General features: G+C 36.7%; 1 protein-coding gene and 1 long non-coding RNA gene across 5 annotated transcripts in view; one reads left to right on the top strand and one right to left on the bottom strand.

Annotated features, from left to right (window-relative positions):
• Window positions 1–19,756, top strand: part of TAF1B (TATA-box binding protein associated factor, RNA polymerase I subunit B) — a 50,518-nt gene that overhangs the window by 11,582 nt on the left and 19,180 nt on the right. For all 4 annotated transcript variants that reach the window (XM_086875889.1, XM_086875887.1, XM_086875888.1 and 1 more), the window contains exons 7-8: window positions 1,231–1,387; window positions 7,332–7,431. In XM_086875889.1, the coding sequence (XP_086732015.1) occupies window positions 1,231–1,387; window positions 7,332–7,431 (257 nt within the window). The remainder of the gene's footprint in view (window positions 1–1,230; window positions 1,388–7,331; window positions 7,432–19,756) is intronic.
• On the bottom strand, window positions 1,041–5,128 carry LOC147654628 (uncharacterized). Its single transcript, XR_015282760.1, has 2 exons — window positions 3,785–5,128; window positions 1,041–3,077 (listed from the first exon to the last, which is right to left on the bottom strand). It is a non-coding gene; the product is annotated as an uncharacterized LOC147654628 (long non-coding RNA).

Raw genomic sequence — 19,756 nt, 5'->3', positions numbered from 1 at the left:
GTGCCGGCTCAGTGCCGGGGCTCTGCCTGCTCACTGCCCGGGCTGTGCCGGCTCACTGCCGGGCCTCTGCCGGCTCCATGAGGGCTCCGGGGCCGGTAGGTGGCAGCGCAGGCCGGCCCTGGAGCTGGCTGTGTGCGGGGTCCCGGTGCTGCGGGCCCCGGCCGCTGCTCCTGCCCCGCCGGCCCTGCAGGTGTGGCTGCCGCGGAGCCGCCAGCCTCTCGGAGGGTCCGAATGGTTTTCAGCGGGCTCTTTGCCCTGGCGCTGCAGCTGCCAGCTGGAGAGCTGTGGATCCAGCTCTTGCCATTCCTGTCTGAGCAGGTGAACGGTTTGTGAGGAAGTGAAGTGAGGAAAATCTCTGCAGAGTCAGTGCTGACATTTTGTGCCGCTGCTCTTTAAATGCATTTTCCTTCATCCTGGCTGGGTCATGATGTAGGGAAGACAGGCTTACTGTGTTGGGTTTTTTCTATGTTTTTGGCCCTCTTTCCCTGAACTTGCAGGTTGCACTGCTGAAAAGGTTCCAACTTCATAAATCACTCTACTAAACGAAATTTTCTCTTTTCTTTGTTTCTTTTAATTTTCAGTGATTCACCTTAGTAAGAAAGTAGAGAGATTTGGATACTAATTTATTTGGGTTTTTTTCCCACCCTCTTCACCATTTCTTACATTCTTGTTCTAAAGTTGTTTCTTTGACATTGAATTTATGTACATTTTTTTAAAAAAAAATACCTGTGTCTCCACAGTTTGAGATTATAGGACAGATGGATTCAGGGCAGACTTTTAACACGAGTAAAATTTCTGCAATTGTAAATTACTTTTTCATTAAAGTCCTTCCTGTCTTGAAGTTTAAAACCCTGTTTTAATCCCAAATTCAGTCATTGATTCAAGTACATCAATTTTTTCCTGGTTTCCTCACAGTTCCTTTGTCTCTCAAATGGAAAACTCATAAGTATTGTTAGTTATATGTTATATAGGAGTTAATGTCCTAGTGAAGTGGAATAGCACTTTATGAAACAGGTTCTCTTCTCATATTGTGGTGGATGAATAAATTAGGGTTAAACAGTTTCATAGAAAAGTACACAAACAAGCAAAAAACTCAAAGTAATTTCAAAATGTTACTAGTTGCTGAACAAGTCTTGTATATTCCTTTATCTTGTTTTTTTGTATTCCATGGTTCATGTGTCTATCATACCAATTGCTTTTTTTCTTTCCTGTTTTTAACATAAATCCAAGAAAGCACCTCTGTCTGCTCTGGATCAGTAGATGGCAGCTTGTATTTAATGAAGAACCAAAAGGAGAAACTGAGGATGACGATGCCAATGACCCTTTCATTTTGTTACATGGCATTACTGTGGGTGAGAGAACCAATTACACTGTCTGAGCTCTTAAGGTATGAATAGTCTTTAGGGAAGAATTGTTGCTTTTATAAATAATTTTTTAAAAAACAGATCTGTACTATTTCCCTCTTCTGAATTTGCTCAGTTATAGTGAGAAGTCCTTTATATTTAGTTGTCTTGTCTTTCCTTTGTTATAACCATTTGTGCAGCTACTGTTGGACCTTCTCTGTTGATTGCAATGAATTTCAAAGACCTGTAAGGAAGAAGGTTTTGAAGTTAGAGAAGCATTTTATCCTTCTCCTTCAAAAATTCTTATGACTTGCTGATATGTGTATGGCCACACTTCCGCGATATTTGCTGTTGTCAGCATGTTAGAACTAAATGAGTAAACATTCTCCAGGACTTACATCAGTGTCATCAAGCAAACAATACCAGCAACGTACAGTGATCTGAAATGTAGCACAGTAACTTCATGCAATGGAGTTGAAATTAATAAAGGAAGATTATTTTGTCTTCATATCTTTGTATCTGTAATTATTAGAGTTCAGAATAATACCTTTTAATATGGTAGAAATAAATTGTTCTAATAATAGGGTTTGATGCTAAATAGAGACTGTCAGACTACTGATGACAATGCAGTTCCCTTCTCTCCCCTACAACAAGACCATGAACACTTTCCTTATTTACTTCAGGAATGAAAAAATTATTTATCAACAATTCTTGTTGGCAATAAATAATTTAAATCAGGCCCAAATAAGTTCAGGAATTCCTAGATTTTCCTTGGAAGACCTTTTGTATTCTTTTTAACAACTGTTGAAATACTGAGTATTTCTAAACAGATGGTGAAAAAACATTACTTGGCCAAAATTTAAGGAATAGAAATACTCAAGTAAATTCAGTGGCAAATCAGACTGAAAACTCAGACAAGAGAATGGAAAAACTGATTTAAAATTCAGAGCTTTCAGTTTTATTTTTCAAATATGTAAACTGTGAGTTAAAAGGCAAAGCAATGGGTACATTGTCCCCCACCTGTGGTGCTTACAACTGGTGTAGCTGCTGAAAGTGTGATGAATGCAAGTTTTTATGGAGGTTTTTATGTCTTGAAGTACAGTAGTTACTACTAGATAATCAGTTGCTATGCAAAACAATTTGACCCTTTGATTTTACTTTTGGGTTGGCTGTTGTCTTCATTGATCAGAATTGCATGAACCATCGCATATTTGCATAATTGGATATGCTATTGCATAAAAAATTACTTGTAAAATGCCATAAGATTCAGATTTCAGACTAGTACCCTGCAATACAAAAGTATTTCTTGAGTAGATTAAGAAATAGTAGAACTCAAAAGTGGTGCTCAATAACAAGAATTTTTACTGGCTACGTTCTTAATTAGGATTTTCTGTACAAGTCAGAATGACCATAACGTACTCTGTATTTTTGTGAATGATCAGCAAACAACGTAAAACCTGTCTGATAATATTTGTATATGGCAAAAATCTAGGTAGTAAATTACAATTTCTGGGACAGAACAACTGGTTCACATTAAAGAATTATTAGTTACTCCATCTTGTTTGGGGAGAAAAATTTATAATTAAATACGTATTCTTTGGCTGTTGTATTGTGGAAGCCGTCTCTGGAAGCGCTGTTGGCTCATAGCAGGCAAAGACATCTTCACATGTTTCTGTCTAAGTACAATGGTGTGGTTGGAAGAAAACCCAGCCAAGCAACAACTATTGAAGTCAGCTGTCAAGAGAGAAGATAGATTGTTTGGTTAGCATATGAATGGTGAATTATTGTATTTGGCACTTTAAAAATTAGAGACTGCAGAAAAGATCCTGGAAAATTATTCGGAACCTGGAGACTATCCTTTGGACTAATACCCTTAAGAGATGAACACATTTGAAAGGATTTAGAGAAACATGAAAGCAATAAAAAGTTTGGGCTAAGATTTTAAAAATCAAGCAGCAAATATACAACAGAAAGGTATCATCTGAAACTAAAAATTGGAAATTGAGATAAGATTATTTGAATGAGAAGCTGTAATTAAATTATGATACAATTTATGTGTGTAAGACTGTGTAAATAATAATGATTCAGTAACTTTAAACCCACTGAATATATGAACTGGATTAAGTACAGAAAGTGAAGTTTAAAAGAATGTTATTTGTATTGCAAAGTTTTACCATGATACGATAGTTATATAAGACTGTAATTATGTTATCATGCTTCCCTCCCTACCCTTAAGGTCTTTGCCTTTCAACAAGTTTGATGAAGAAGTAGAAAGAATTTTAAATTGCATGAACTACCATAAAATACTTGTTTTCTGACTTCTGAATATTTAAGTTTAAAAAATCAGACAATGTTCACATTTTTGCATGCATTAAGATACAAAATAACGACAGACTGAAGATGAAAACTATGCAGAGAAAGCATTAAGTATTCAGTATTACCTTTTAAGTCTTTGTAGGCAAATTGTTTTATTTAAACCAGCTGAATTAGAGTTCTGTTTAAAGTTCTGCCTTGTTTTTTCCTCAGTTTGGTTTTCTCTGTACCCTGAAGTCAGCTGACTACCACTCCTCCCTTGTGATACATGCTTAGGCACTATGGTCGGGCAATCTGCCAGCTTTTAAAGGATTTACAACACCAAAAATATACTCCTCCTTGCTACTTGACACACTTAGCAGAAAAACACTACAATTACCTCCTCTGACAGGAACATTTTGGTTTAAAAATAACACTTTCAGCAATGTTCTACTCAAGTCTTTGCTACACATTAAATCCTTTTCCATTGTAAATAGTCTTACATTATTCCATATGATGTATAATATTCATCTAAATAATAAAATAGTTGGGTTTTGGAAAAACTTTCAAGATGCTAGACTTTTGAGATACTGAGAAATAATACCTTTCAAATGAGGTTATAGCTAGTTGTGCTGGGAAGACTAAACTTATAATCAGTTTGTGGCATTACTGTGGCTTTAACAGATGCATCACTTCCTTATAGTGTGCTGAGGACCTAGGATTTTTTTCATACTTGGGCCTTATTAATGTATGTTGCTGCTGTAATTAAAGGAACATGGACTGTGTACTGCATCTGCCAGTCAAGTTTTCAAGCACCTCCCTGACAGAACATAGTCCTACAGGTGTTTTGACCATCTGTCTGTTAAATGAAAGGTTTGGAGGAACAGCAGACGAAATAAATTGTTCTGAAGTGCTATTCCAAATCTGGACTAGTGGATTAAGTGTTAAAACTTGAATCATCAGTACATTCTATTCATAACAGGGTATTTGTGCAGTATTTTTAGAGTGTAAGAACAACTTCTAACCTGAGAGAAAAGAGCATTTTTTTTTTTTTTTTTGAGACAATAATTTTAAGCTAGAAAAGATACTATTTTTTAAACAGTTGCAGTGCTTTGACTTGGTAGAACCAAATTAGTGCAGACTTTTTGTTTTAAAAAAAAGATGTTTTGGTGGACACTGCTTGTCTCATGCAGTGTGGGGATGCGGTTCTAGCATCAATTTAAGCTGCTCCAAGTTTTTGTTGCTGTGGACGTGCATAAACATCCTCTTCTTTCTCTTGCCATGGGTACTAGCCATTCATCCAGTTTATGGTTGATTAGTTGAAAGAAGTAGCTCTATAGAAGATAAACTTTGTAAAACAAAGTTTCACTGGGCATTTTAGTGCAGGTTAATATGCTTCACTGCTGTCCCTTTCTGCCTTGTGCTGGCAGTAATGTTCCTGCAGTCACCTGAGTCTGTTGGAGTGAAACCCTGAAGAGCCTAGTTCCCAATCTGATCCTCTGAGAAGTCACACAGGTGCTTTTGTCAGCAGGGAGGAGTGTGCGGCAGGGGACTGAAGGAGGGTGGGATTTCCCGTTTCAGAGGCAGCAAGCTGTGAGGGTGGTTTGGCTACATCACCACTACACCACACCCGAAACAAGGTCCTGATTGTTTGTCCTCTTCCAGCTGCTGCTGTGCTGGCTCAGGCGTTTGCTGCTCTCAGTGTCTTGGTTCCAAGTGTGATTGTGCCTTGACATGTGTCAGCCAAAGCTTATCATCAGCTGAGCCAGTAATGCATCACTGTTGCTGAAAGGGGAAGGTCCTGCTTCCCTTTTTTCTCTTCTCCTGCCTGTGTGATGCACCCCCTTCTCTCAGGCAGCTCTTTCCCTTGTAGAGCCATCTGTGAACCTCTTCACAGTTTGTTAGATGATGAAAGAAACCTTGCTGGCAGTAGGGTAGCAGGTGGTTTTCTGCTGCTCTTGTGACTTACATTTGGGGAAGAGATTGTCAACAGCAGCTCATGGCTGGATCACAAGGAGGGAGGTCCTGCTAGTTGTGTTGAGCTTTTAGTTTGACTCAATCAACTTTGTGAAACCATACCTCAAGCTTATGTTCCTCAGTTTAGTGGATGACTAAAATGAGCTAAGGAACTGATGTGCCAGCTGCTCAGCAGGTCAGGCGGGGTGGTGAGGACCAGCAGTGGGGGCTGGGTTTGGAGAACAGCATCACAGGAGCCTGGTGCACATCTCCACTCAGGGTGGGGAAATGCTGTTTCTGCTGGTTGAGGAAAGCTACTGAACTTTTATTAGCAAAATGATTGTTACACAATTTGATTAGAAAGGACTATGTACCACCTGTTACTTCTTCACTTCAGAGACTAATAAGCAGAGCTTTGGAACAAAGGCTATTGCAATATGATTTTTCATATTGCTGTTGTTTTTAAGGAATCATAAATTATTCTGAGACAGTTTGATCATGAGATGTATTTTTTATTTTAGTCCTGGGTTTAACTAATTTTTTTCAATTAGACTGAAAATTGAGGTAAGACTGCTTAAAAAAAAGTAGACTATAGCTGTAAACTTTGCAGTAACTAGCTTTTTAACAGAGTTTTAGTCAATTTTAGTAGATACACACAACATAATATGGAACAAAGAATGATGAGGGCACAGAACTGTGAGATAGCAGGTGAGCTCGTGAATTGCTCTAGGCTCAGAAGGGACATGGAATGTGTGTAGACCAAGAAGTTATTAGTCTATGTAGCAAGATGAGAGAGGTCCTGTGCAGATAACACTTATCAGCTGGGGAGGAAATTGTTTTCAGTCCTGATGTTAATTAATGAACAGTCTTCTCTGCTTATAATGTTAACTTACTTAGGTTTGATGTACTCTTTTAACAAAATTGGTTTGGAGGAGATGGGAAGGCATTTCCAGCTGAGCCCTATAGGAGACTACCAGTGTGCCCTAGTGTGGAATGAGTGTGTTGTCTTGTGAGGATCTGTGCTTGTTTGGTGCTTGCTTGGCCCATTGTGGGTGTCTGTTAAGATGCTGGATAAGAGCAGGGGTTTGGTGTAGTGGTAGCTTTTTATTGGTATCTATTGTCAAGTCTCATCTTTTATATATATATGTGTGTGCGTGTGTGTGTATTCAAGAAAAATATCAAATAATACTGTCAACCACTTGCCAAAACCTCAGTAATACTTCTTTGAAAAGTAGCATCATAGAAATATAATTATTGTGGCTTCAGTTCTATGTATCTGTTCATCATTCTGTGATTTTCTTCTCTATCACATTACCTGATTCAAGCTCCTCCAGCAGAAAGTCTTGTTTTAAAAGTAAAACTTGCTTAAAGCTTTAGAATTTTGAAAAAAAACCCCAAACCATTCAAAGGAGGTTTGAAGTAGTTCAAGAAATGCAATAGTTTCTGAAGAATCTGCAGAACAAACTCCATGTAAACTTGTTGACTGTATGCTTACTGCCATAATATTACCATTTGTCAGTCACATCTCTGAGCTTGAACTTAAAAGCCTGTTAAATGATTGAACTGATTTTTGTTCTGTGGAGCATTTTGGGTGTGCAGCTTCAGGTTGAGTTGCTTAGGTAGGATAATACTGATGTCATTTCAAATCAGAAATTGATTTGTATATGAATTTTATAATAAACATAGAATTTGTCATCCTATATATTATTTTGACTTGGTCTTCATTTTTTTTTAATGCAGGTTTGTTGTTGAAGGGCATATTCCATATTTGAATGTTTTCGAGCATTTTCCGGAGAACATGAGGTTGTGTGGACTTGATCTTAAGATCTTTTGTGTAGAGGTAAGTTTATTCTTAAAGGAAAAATTAAAACAAAAACCCAACCAAAACCTAGTTATTTAGTGGTATTTTAATTATTTTGGTCACTGTACTAATAAATTGATTAAATCTATTATTATGTAAACAGGGTTCATGTTTCACAGTATTGGAGCCTGGCAGAAGTCAGTGCACTCTGTGACTTGGAGTGCTTTAATCTTTAACCAGTCTTATTAAACTGATTACCTAAATTAGAATTAAATCAATAAGTACTTGTGGAGAAAAGGGTATTCAGAACTGCTCTCAAAACACTCAAAAATAGGATTTAGTTTCAAGTCTAAGGGCAATATATTATCCATTTTGGTGCTTATTTGAAATGTCTCTTGACTTTGTTTGCAATTCCATATTCTTTTAATAAAATATGGTTTAGATGCTATCTCTTCTGTTCCTGTACTGATTGAAAGATATCAAATCTAAAATCTGCATAATGGGACACAGCTCTTTCAGGAACTGAATAGTAATGGACAGTCTTGAGAGAAATTTAAATTTCCCTTATTTAAGATTCTTACGTATTGTGGTAACAATTGCCCAATGACATTTCTGTTGCAGATAAAAATTTATTACAGATTTTTGAAGTGTGCTGATAAAATCTTAGCTTTTAAGAGCAGAAAGCAGGAATTCTGCTAAGCCCTCACTGATGATGTTGCAAGTAACATCATTCTCCAATATGTAGCTTATATTCAGCAGGTCTTGAGTTGTTCAGGAGTTGTGCCTTCAGAAGTTTTAGCATTTATATTATTTTTGGTTTTATATTGCTACTATTCTGTCTGGATAAATGAGAATTATGACTTCAACTTCTGAAAATCAGGAGATAAATTTAATATAAAAGCTCTTGATTTTTTTGTCTTAGGTATTTCTGTAACAGAAAAGATGTTAGGTTGAAATATGAGTATAAAGTTGGTTTTAAGTCTTTGTCTTTCTTTGCCACTGTCTTCTGGATGAGTTTTTGTTCTATGAATTGCTACTGTAAAGCTTGTACCATACCTCAGAGTGGGAGAACTGGTTTACAGAGAGGAGATGACAGTTTCCTTTGGAGGATCCTACTGTTTACTTTTGGGATAGGTCTGTTCCCTTCACTTCCGGAGCACAAGTAGATATGTAGACTAATCAAGTAATCTCATAATTGTGTCTTCACTGAGATATATAAGTACAGCTCTGTAAGCTTACTGCTGTACCATTTGTTTTCCAGCCACTCCAGTATTATTGTGGCTTCTTCTTTTTAGAAATGTCTTTTCCTTACTCTACCTTTAATGTTAGTTTAGTAAGGCATCCTCAGTTTTACTTAGTTTTAATGGTTTGTTTACTACATCATGAGACTGCTAATTGCAAAGTCCTTACTAGCTTTTTCCTATATCTCATATTTCTTACTGTAGCACTGAGATTATCAATGTCTTACTGCATCTAGTTTTGGCATCAGAGCTTTTAGAAATTTGAGAGATGAGGTTATTGTCCTGGAGTAGGAAATGAGATTGTATAATTCTCCATTCTGAAAATATAGCTTACATTCTTTTCAATTTTGTGCTGCGTATAGAATATTTTGTAGACAATTATCTTTAAAACCTTTATATTATGGCTGTTAGAACTAGGCATGTAAGTTGCTCTAATGCCATTATTTGTTGTGCTTCGAGTCTGATGAGTATAAACTGCAAATATGTTCCAAGATATTGATAACTGACAAATACTCCATTTGTCTCCTTTTTTATTCTGAACGTATTTTTAGTGCATTTAATTGTGTCCTATACAGCTAAAGTCTAAATCAAGAAGTAATTATGTTACAGTAACTTGAAAGATATGAAATAATACTAAATATCACTTTATCAGTTAAGTGCAGATGAAGCCTAACTTGATGAACCTCATCTTGCATATAAATATTCTCAGTGGCTTAAAGACTTTTTTAGTAACAATTTCCCAGATACCCGAAATATGCTGAATTTGTACAAGGTTGAAGTTGTTACAGGTGTTAGAAAAGTAAATGCAACATTACTATGAGGTGAGTCATGCCTATGTTCTGTGCAGTGGCATGTGTATGTATAAATGCACAAAGGGTGTTTTATGACTTGTCATTCAGAAGTGGTTTTCCATACACAAGGAATGGGATTAGTTTCAGGCTTCCCAGCTGTGATAAATTTCTGTGCTGTGTAATTTAGGAATGGAGTCTGTATCAGGCAGTTTTCCCTGTGTTGCATACTGTTTAGCAATTAGAGGTGATTGCAGTCCAAGGAGAGGCTGAGAGAGCTGGGGGTTTTATCACTGAGAAGTGAGAGCTGGGGATGATTTCAGTAAGGTGTATAAATGTCCATCAGGGAGGAGTGAGGGTGGCATTGGGCTTTCTTCTTGGTGGTGTGCAGTGTGAGGACGGGAGACAACTGAAATACAGGGTACAAACTGAAAAACAGGAAATTCCATTGAAATATAAAACTTTGTGTAAGGGTGATTGAGAGCTGGAACAGGCAACAGGAGTCCCTATCTTCAGAGATACACAAAACCTGATGGGACACAGTCCTGAGCAGCTTGCTGTAGTTGATCCTGCTTCAGCAGAGGTGTTGGACTCCATATATAATCTCCAGAGGTCCCTTCCAACCTCTAGTATGCCTATTATTCTATTCCACATTCTCAGTATACATTGCAGATAGGCCCTTCATGTTTTGGTAGTGGAACAGCTAACAAGGGCATAATTCTTCGTTCTGCTGAAACTGAACTTTATTTGAAATAACTGCCACAAAGGTATAGTTGTATCTGAACATTTCCTGTCCAGAGGTCTGGGAGCCATGGGCATGACTGTCATAAAGAGAAAAGGAGCCTCCAGCTCTCTGTATCATCTTTAATCATGATGCATAACTGTATAACATGTTATACAGAGCCTAACTAGAGATAAATACTACTCAAAAGTGTTCTATGAAGGATACAGGTAGTTTATAGAAGATCTTCAAGAAAAATTACTAGTTTATCTTCTATATGTATTTATCTTTCCATTTTTTCAAGTCAGTTTTCTAAGCTTTTACTTAATTAGTCATCTTATTTATCCTTTCCTCTATTAAATCATGTGTGTATTAGAAGTTAGCCCTTGGGAAATTTGTTTTGCCTAAATGTACAAGGAGAGGGTTAACAGGGCAAACAGCAGTAGCAGCAAGATGCTGCCGTTCTGTTCAGAAGTTCTAACTTTCCAACACAAGGGAGGAAAAGCAAAATTTTCTTTTCTAAAACAAATGTTCTTATTCCATTTGATTAAAATCTTTTTGTATGTATGAAGAAAGAGTAAGATATGTAAGTTTTTGGTTTTGTTCTGTGCAGGAGTTCAAGGGTTTTTTTCTTATATTTGCAAATTGTTTAACTGCAGTAAATCTCTTCCCATCCTAAGGCTTGTGCCAGTATCCAGTACATCTTTTATAAGTGCAGTCATCTTTTTCCTTTAGGTGGAAGTCATGTTTCTTCCATGTTTTTAATGCATGTAGGATATCTAGGATTTCAGGATATCTATTTCTTTTAAAACTCTTTAGTGTAGGAGTTAAGATGTATTTGTAAATTGGTAGTCATATATATATGAAGTTCACTGGATAATTTGTTTTCAGCTTGTATTATTTTATTGTCTGTCCTCCAGATGCATACAAATTCCCTCTTTTATATCTGCATGAAGTAGAGATACTTCTTTAAGATACGCATCCTCCATTTTGCTTTTAGGGATTTAGCTTTATCCTTATACAAAATGGATTAAAGCATGCCTTTTGTCTTGAACTGTCAACAACTTGTCTTTGCCATAGGTCTGTCTCTGCCATGCATTCTTGACTTGGGACTGTATACCCAATTATCTCTTAAGTATTATTTTGCTTGTGCTTAAAAGTTGGTTGTGCATTGTTGCCTCAAATTTACCTTTAACTTTCATTACTTTTTATAAAACACACTATTTTTCTGTGTATTTTACCTTGAACACATTGTAAGTGGATGTTTTTTTTAGTGTCCAAAAGTAATACTTGTTTTTGATTCTCACATTCTTCACACACACACAAATTTGAATGTATGTGTATATATAGGTAAGCAGGTCACTCCCATGGATGTTGGGCAACATGATTTACTGAAGTACTGAAGATAACAACTGTGTCACTTTGGAGTATGTGCTGGGTACAACAGGATAGGTGTAGTCTCATAAGCATCTTTCAGATCCTGTTGTGCTAAAGAGCTTTGGAGATGGTTGTCTCTCAATGCACAAGTGTCTGCACTTGGCAAGGAGCACGATGTGTGACCTCAGAGAAGTTCCCTTCTCTCAGTCTCTTCTCCAAATTTAAAATAAAACTTTAGGAAGGAACGAGTTAAGATTTTTTTTTTTTTTTTTTTTTTTTTTTTTTTTCTGCAAGGATGGGGGGCCTGGTGAAAGTTGAGCTTGGTGAGTTAGTTGAATTCTGTTCAGACCTGTCTTGTCCCTGAAGACAAAAGGAATGAATGTTTACAGAATTATCCTTTCTACTTCTTCTGCCCTGGGGTGTGGTCATGGAATGGCTTCTCTATAAGCCTTTCTCCCTTACTCTTAGGTGGAAGTAGCTGCACAATTCAAAATCCGCATGTTTTACAAGGCCACTGAATATTTTAGTGTTGACAGCATTGTTGATACACCTTGCTGCCTAGGAATCTGTATCTTAAAAGTACTTCCTTTTTTGTTTTGTAATTCAATCCCATCCTCTCTTTTTTCATGGTTTTTGTTTGTTTGTGTTTTATAATCCAGAGTATTGCTGCCTATAACAAAGAATGTACTTATTTAAAAAGATTTGACCTTACCAACATGATAAAATTACCATCTATACTTTTCAATTGTCTTAGTGTAGCTTTTTGTTTGTTTCTTTCTTTCTTTTTACACACCCAATTTCCAACTTAGATTAACAGAAGCACTGTTTAGTTTGAATTCTGCTCTAATTCACGTATTTCCATCCCTGGATGTCTTGATTCTTAAATGACTCCTACTGTTAGTCCTCAGAATTTTCCATGGTACAGAAATACTTTCCTAACTTCCAATTGAGAATAGTGTTAGCATTCTTCCTTACCTTTGCCTGTAGAAAATTCTTGAATACATCCTGGTAAAGCAGCAGAAACATACTCTGCTAGTCATACATCACTGTTGTGGACAAGAGAGAGGAATAATGAAACTCAAAGTCACGTCATGATTTTTTCCCTTTTATCCCCCCTAGCTGAAAAGCTTCTTGTTCTTACCTTCTTGTTGATACCTTGTTTCTTTCAAGTTTAATGGTTTATCATTCTACGTTAAAATTATATTTCTTTCTGTCTGTGTTGGATTAGGCCAGTAGCTCTGGGCAGCTCAGTTTTGTTTAGTTGATTAAGGGCTTTTAATTAATGCTCCATTATGAACTGATGTTGGCTTTGATGGAAAATTGAAGAGTTTGAAAACAAATGTTTGCTGCTCTATAATTCATCCAAGCCTTCCTTTCCCTAAGGGTAACCTCTGATACATGTTGAAGTAGATGCTATAATGTATTTATAAAGTAGACTGGAAATCTTCAGCTCTTTTGAGAATATGTCACTTGAACATTGAGTGTTTTATTCTGTATGATGCTTTGGCTTTATTGCATTTGTGCATTTGTGTTGGAGAAGTACATACCTTGCATTCACACACACACCCTCCCTAGCTTGGATTAGTAAATTTCTTTCCTCTTTTATTTAGGAGTGAAAGGTTTCCTTGAAAAACTGAGAGATGATCATTCTTCTCTATTCTGCCTGGAAACTTTCCAACTCTTTCATTTCTTCTTTTACAGTATTCTATAGTTTGTATTTTCTTCTTGTTCTTCTCTTCCATTTTTTTAAATGTTGCTTGGTTTTATTCTTGGCAGCATTTTGGTATCCATATTCTAGCACTAATCCTTCTGTCACCTATCTTTCTGTGTCATCTTCAATCTCACTTCTGCTATGAGAGATCTGATTACTGAGATGAATTTACCCAGGCTGCTCCTCTGCTCTCCAATCAAGCATGCTTCTGTTTTGCACCTTTGTTCTCCATGCTTTGCTTTCCTGCAGAGCAGCTCTTGAGTTTTAATTAAATTATGAGTTACATACTTCCAGTGAGACTTAGTGGTAATATTTATTTGGTTCCCCTTTAACTTTCCCATGAAAAAGGAAAAGGTTTTTAATATCAGCTTCTTGTGGGAGCTGGAGCTCCAGTCCACTCTCTCCTTGCTTCTCCTGACCTTACAAAGGTTGCTTGACTGACAGGATATTTTTAGTTTCTGTTTTTCCCATTGCCATAGTATTAATTTGTTCAGGATCCATGCCAAGCTAATCATTCTACAGTTCCTGAATCGCCCCTTTTACATTTTTTTAAATACTGCATATTAAAGTGGAGAGTCCTTTGATGTTTAGAATTTCTTAAGATTATTTAAAAAAACAACATTTGTGTTTCAGAGAACTCCTTAGTTATTTCCTTGAAGCTTCTTGTGTGTAAATTATCTGGGCCTCTCCTTTGTAAAATACTCCATTTTATCAGATAGTGGTTTACTTCTTTGCAGACATAATCTTTCTCTTCCTTGCATGTGATTTTAATTGCAATAATGCAATATTCTTTTTCCAGTTATAGCACAGTCTTGCTTTTCTTCCTATTTCACGACTTACCAATTTACCTGTTGCATTGAAATTCAAGATTTTTCTTTAGGTTTTTAAGATTCCCTGCTGCTTACAGCTTAGCCACCTTTACACTGTGTTTCATTGCAGAATATCTATAGTTTCGTGTCTTTTTTTTTTTCCTCAACTAGGAGTTTGTCTCTGAGCACTGCAGTCAAATGCCCCCCCCGCCCCCCGCCATGCTTCAAAAGGGGGATCTTTTTTGGTGTTTTTCCCTTTATCCAATTATCCCACAATAAAAAGAGGAATCTGATGGATCTGTCTGGGAGTGTAGTGACCTACCAGGACTGTATTTGGAGAGGTCTACTTGAGAACAAGTTTTCAGCTTGGGACTTGTATCCTTGTGTACTACTATCCATGTGGGACTTGTATTCCGCATTAAAAATTACATGAAAGGTTAATAATTTATGTTACAATATGATTAAATGTTCCAGAGTTTTACTACTGCAGATGGGTTAAAGATATGGAACCTCACATTTATATCCTTTTTCTCATTCTCTTCATTACAGGCAATATTACAATCAGAATATGGTTGTTAATACTCATTCCATATAAACACTTTGGGCCTTGTGACCATCCAACAACTCAGCAGCTCAGTAAAACTGCTTTGAATTACATGGGGATGTGCCACAAAAATGTATGTGAATCAATTCAGCTTTGTTCAAGCATAGTAAAAGCCATTTTGTTTTGTAAATTTAGCTGAAAAGTTTAAGTAATTTAAGACGCCTCCTGATTTTGATTTCCCTGTGAATGTTGGGGGCAGAAGAATTGTTAGGTAGCCTGGAGGAAAACAAAGATGCAGGGTTTCTCATGGATTAAGGAAAGACAATTTGTGCTTTGACAGTTACCTGCCATATACAGCCAAAAGCAGGAATTGGTTAGTCCTTAGCTTTCGAGCATAATGGCTCAATTTTAGAAATAATTTGGCATTCAATCCCCAGTAATTTCTAATAATCTCTACCAGTTTGTTACAAAGTGTGAGGGGACTCATGTAAAATACACTGCAAGGATTGGTTGAATAATTTATCTTCTGACCAGAAGTAGCATCAGTATTATGAGTTTATTGAAAACTAAGTCTTCAAATTTACAGTACCAAATAACACAAGGAAACTATCACTCCTTTATCTAAGTGTATTGCTTGGCTTATTCACATTAGAAACACTTGTTTGCATTTTGGTTTAGATAGTCAGAGCTGCTTTTGTTTTGTTTCCTGCAGTCAAAAGCATATCACAGATATTTTACTGTGTTTTGAAGTATATGAACTTCCCTGGGAAGCTTTGAAAAGTAGCTGCTCTCTCACTTATTAAGAGTATTTTCATTTGATCACTTAAATGTGGATAGCAAGGAAGGACAGAGAGAGATAAACAGAGTTGCTGTTATTAGAGTATTGATACTTCTCTCTTCTTGCCTACATTCAGTTTTCTGGAGGTCTGTGCAAGCTTGCAAAGGTTGTGAGCTGTATTCACTCATGCTGGTAATTCTTCCTACCTTACACTAATAACAAAGCCTAAAGACTTCTTAATCGTTCTTTTCAATACTGAAAGAATTAATATCTCCTCACATAATAAAAGATCACTGGTAACACTCATTGCACTGCAGGGACGAACGTGTTCTGTCCTTGAACCATGAAACGCTCAGGGAAAAGCAGAGCGTCTGTGGGGATTGTGTTACCTAGGAATGTCAACAGAGTGTTCTGCTCATGGCATAAATTCATATGAAACTCTAATATTGACCACTGAAGATCCTTGGAAATCTCACAATGACTATTTTTAGCATTGCTAAAAATACAGGTACTTGTCTTCCCCTTCAGGGCAATGTCTCCCTTGGGTTTCCTGCTGTAATTCCTTGCTTTGTACCCTAAATTGGATGCAATGTGGCTGAGTGCTTTCATACAGCAAATGATAGTTCATTCTTTGTGAATGTTTTATATCAAAGATGCTATTTATGGTACTGTAATTTCATCAACTTAAAAGCAGAAGGATTAGAATTTACTTCATTACAGAGTTTGAGTATGTGAATAGAAGTTTATAAACTTGACAATATTTCTTAAGTGCTGGTGTTTCTTTAGTTGTGGGTGTGGATTTAGTCGCCTAATTATAGTACTCTTCTAGGAGGGACAGGTGAAATGAATCACTGTTCTAAGGCTTTATGCTTCTTGTCCCACTGTCTAAGGAGGAGTGAAATTCTCTGTATGCTTTTGTATTGTGAATATTGCGTGAGGTCATTGTACTGAAATTGTTATTGTGGAAATGATTTATACTGTTTGGTGACTGTTTTAGTGTTACTAATCTGGTAGATGACAACAATAACATGTTAAATAGTTTTCTAGTCTGAAGAAGGCTCTTTTAAATAAAATGGTCTTCTGACTGTTTTTGATGAATAAAACCATGTAGGAAAAAGTAAAATGCATATCTCTGATATATCCAAATATTACTTACACTTGCAGAAGGAATTTGTAAAGAATGATAATTTAACAAAAGTGTAACAAAAGTATACCTGCAAGTTCCTTAGTTTTCATCATTCTGTTCAGTCTGTTTTTTTCACTTTTCCTCTCTTTTTTCCTCTTAATAAAATTCTGAATCCTGTGTGAGGAGTTTGGAATAAGTCAAACATTCCCCTTTTTGTATCTACAGAGATATATAATTTTGGAGCTTCATATTTAAGAGACTGCAGATGGAGAAATACTGCTTGAAATTTCTCAAACCTCCTTCTTGTCCAACAGCTGACATGAATATCTTTATTCTAGGTAGAAAAAATAGTATGATGTAAAGAAAATTTGATTTGTACTGTTCTCTGAAAGCTGGTGTTATCAATGCTCCTATGTTCATGTACCAGCCTTAGTTTAAATACCTGTGTGATCTTAATTATACAAGTTCTTGTAATCCCTTAATGATGCAGTTTTCAAACACACAGTGGTTTTAGTCCAGCTACATTAGAGTTATTTTCTAATAACTCCTGACATCTTATAAAAGAATGGAGATGAAAAAAACAAATTATGTTAATGTATAAACCTATAATGTACTGTATCTTAAATACTATAAAGTTTTGATTGGGCATTTTACTTTTCTTACCCTCCCTTTTGTTGCAGAAGAACTGAGAGGTACAGAGAGTCACAACATGGATTATCAAATGTAGACAATTTTCCTACAAGGAACAATATTATCTACTTATCTTTAAACCTAAAAAAGAGGTGACTAAGAGGAAGATGTGGTGATAGGTTGTAGAACATGTTCAGGAGGCAGTTGTTCAATGTCTTTTCCAGTTCAGGGACTGGGAGGTGTAAGCAGAGGTTGCTGGTTTGCAGGTTCACAATCAAACAGCAGGAGATGTGACTTCATATATTTTGTGGGTAACTGGTGAAATTTCTTGCCTTAAAGGATTCTCTGGATGTTAAAAGGGCCAGATGTTGACTGTGCAAATGCCATGGAAGAATAGAAATCTGGAACAAAAGAAGAGAGAGATCTCAGTGCTGAGTCAGCCACAAATGGTGTGAAGCTGGACAGATGTTTGGTGGTGTTGTGGCTTGCTTGGTTCATAAATTCCTCCCTGCGCATTTTGCTTGCTTCCTTCTGGGTGCAAGGCTAAATAGATTTTTTTTGATTGATGTGGTACAGTCCCTTTTTTAAATTTTTGTTGTTGTTGTTGTTCTGGTGTTTCAGTTTGTGGGTTTCTGGTGTTTCAGTTTGTGGGTTTTGTGTTCTGGGGAGACTTTTTTTAAAGATCGTAAAACTTCATTTTTCATTAACTAGTTATCTTAGAACAACTCTTTTAAAGTCATAGTTCAAGCCTTTGAGTTAGGTGAACTAAATATGGTCTGATACAGTTTCACATTTAGAGATCTCAGGATGTTTTGTATTCAATTTTAGAAATGTTGAGGAATGATTAAGTGGTGAAAGTATACAAAATCATTGCATAAAAGGGGTATGTCTACCCTACACCAAAGAATTCTAAGTAATAAATATTACACATTTTTCTTAAGCAAAACTTTGCTATTTGAAAATAGATTTTTTTGTGCTTGAATTTTTCTAGTGGCCTTTTGGTTTGTTTTGATGGAGGAACTATAAAGGAATTGCTTGTTTAATAACTCACAATGTAAAATTCCTTACTGTTGAGTAGTAGTGATGATCCCAATGCCGGGAGGAAGCAGGAACACTTGCAAGAGGCCTGGCCTAGAAATGTGGTAAGAGAAACACGAAAAGCCATGTAAAAATAAATAAATTCTAGGTCATGGGGCAGCCATCCTGGGCTGACAGGGACTGCAGCTTAAGGGGTTTTGGACTTTACCCTTAATATTTCTAAACAGTCTTCAGTTCTGTGCAGTCATCTTTTGGCCCTAGAAGCAAGTACAGGTCTTGATTTGTGAACAGATTAAGTTAATACTCTATCTTCTTTTAATTTCTTTGAACAGCGATTAAAGTTTTATGGTTGAGCATATGAAATTCAGGAATTACTGAAGAGAACATGCATTTAGATGAGACTCTGTAAGTGCACTAGGGAGTACTCATTACAATTTTATCTCATATTGTTTCTAACCAACATAGCATCTTAGCTCAGCATGCAGGAGGTAGTGAGCTGCTCTGAATCTTTCCCTTCCTATGGAGTTCAAGCCTGCATTAGTACAAGCTAGGTGAAACCAGCTCAACTGAGGAATATTTGGTTCTTTCTCCTCCTTTGATGGTGGTCATTCCCCCTGGTCACATGGCAGCTGCTCCTGCTGGGCTGGGCTCTCAGGGGTGGTGTTGTGCTGCTCTATCCCAAGGTGGAAAACTGGGACAAAGACACCTGCCTGAGGGACTGGGGTGGGTTTGTGCCACAGTCATGAAGAAACCTGAAGATTTTCTAAATTCTGGAAAATGGTGACTGTATTTAATTATTTTTTTCCACGTTGGCTTTTTGAAAGGATTTTGTATCCCTTAATAATCTGCTGCTGGCTAAAGCACATGTCTTCAAGTCATCACACAGCTCTTAGGAAACTGCTGACATATGGATTGTCTAACACTCTGGGTTTTGGTGGATTGCATATACATATATTTTAGTTTGGGTCTGATTCAAGCAGAGTAATACCTGACTAAGTCTGTTAGTGAACTCATAAATGCAGGTCAAAATATTTGCTGTTTTCTCCTGGACAGCTTGGACTGGAATGACAGCAGCTTTCTGCTTCCCTGGAAAGCGTATCCATCAGACTGGCTATTAGACATGTTCCTCTGTTTGGTGATGTCTTCCTCGCAAAATATTCCAGGTCTTATGTATAAGAGCCTCTATTCCTGACTAAAATTTGAATTACCTTAATTGCCATATGGTTTTTTTATTTTGTTTTTTTCAGTGGTAACTATTTAAAGAATTCAAATTAAGATAGAAGCCGGTCATTCTTGTTTATTTAAAACAAAAAAAAAATCTTTTAAGAGGGATAAAATTCTATTTACACAAATTCTGCTAACCAGCTATGCTGCACTTACTTTCCCAAACAATCAGGGATCCCTGCTTTGGTCTGCTGGTATTTTGAGATACCTTGTAATCTTTTTTGAGGGTGGGTGTGTATCTGTTGGTAGGGCTTTTTTTCCTCTGCCTAACTCTGTGTTTTTTGTGCATTTTAGCAGGTGCATGCAGTACTTGTTCAGGATAGAAGGTAGTGCAGAATGAAAAGAAGCAAGGGTGAGGCTTTTATTTGAAAGAAAAG

This window comes from Cyanistes caeruleus, chromosome 2, assembly GCF_971803275.1.
Source record: "Cyanistes caeruleus chromosome 2, bCyaCae1.hap1.1, whole genome shotgun sequence".
Taxonomy (NCBI): domain Eukaryota; kingdom Metazoa; phylum Chordata; class Aves; order Passeriformes; family Paridae; genus Cyanistes; species Cyanistes caeruleus.
Note: the sequence above shows the minus strand (reverse complement) of the source record. Positions and strands in the feature narration are given on the sequence as shown.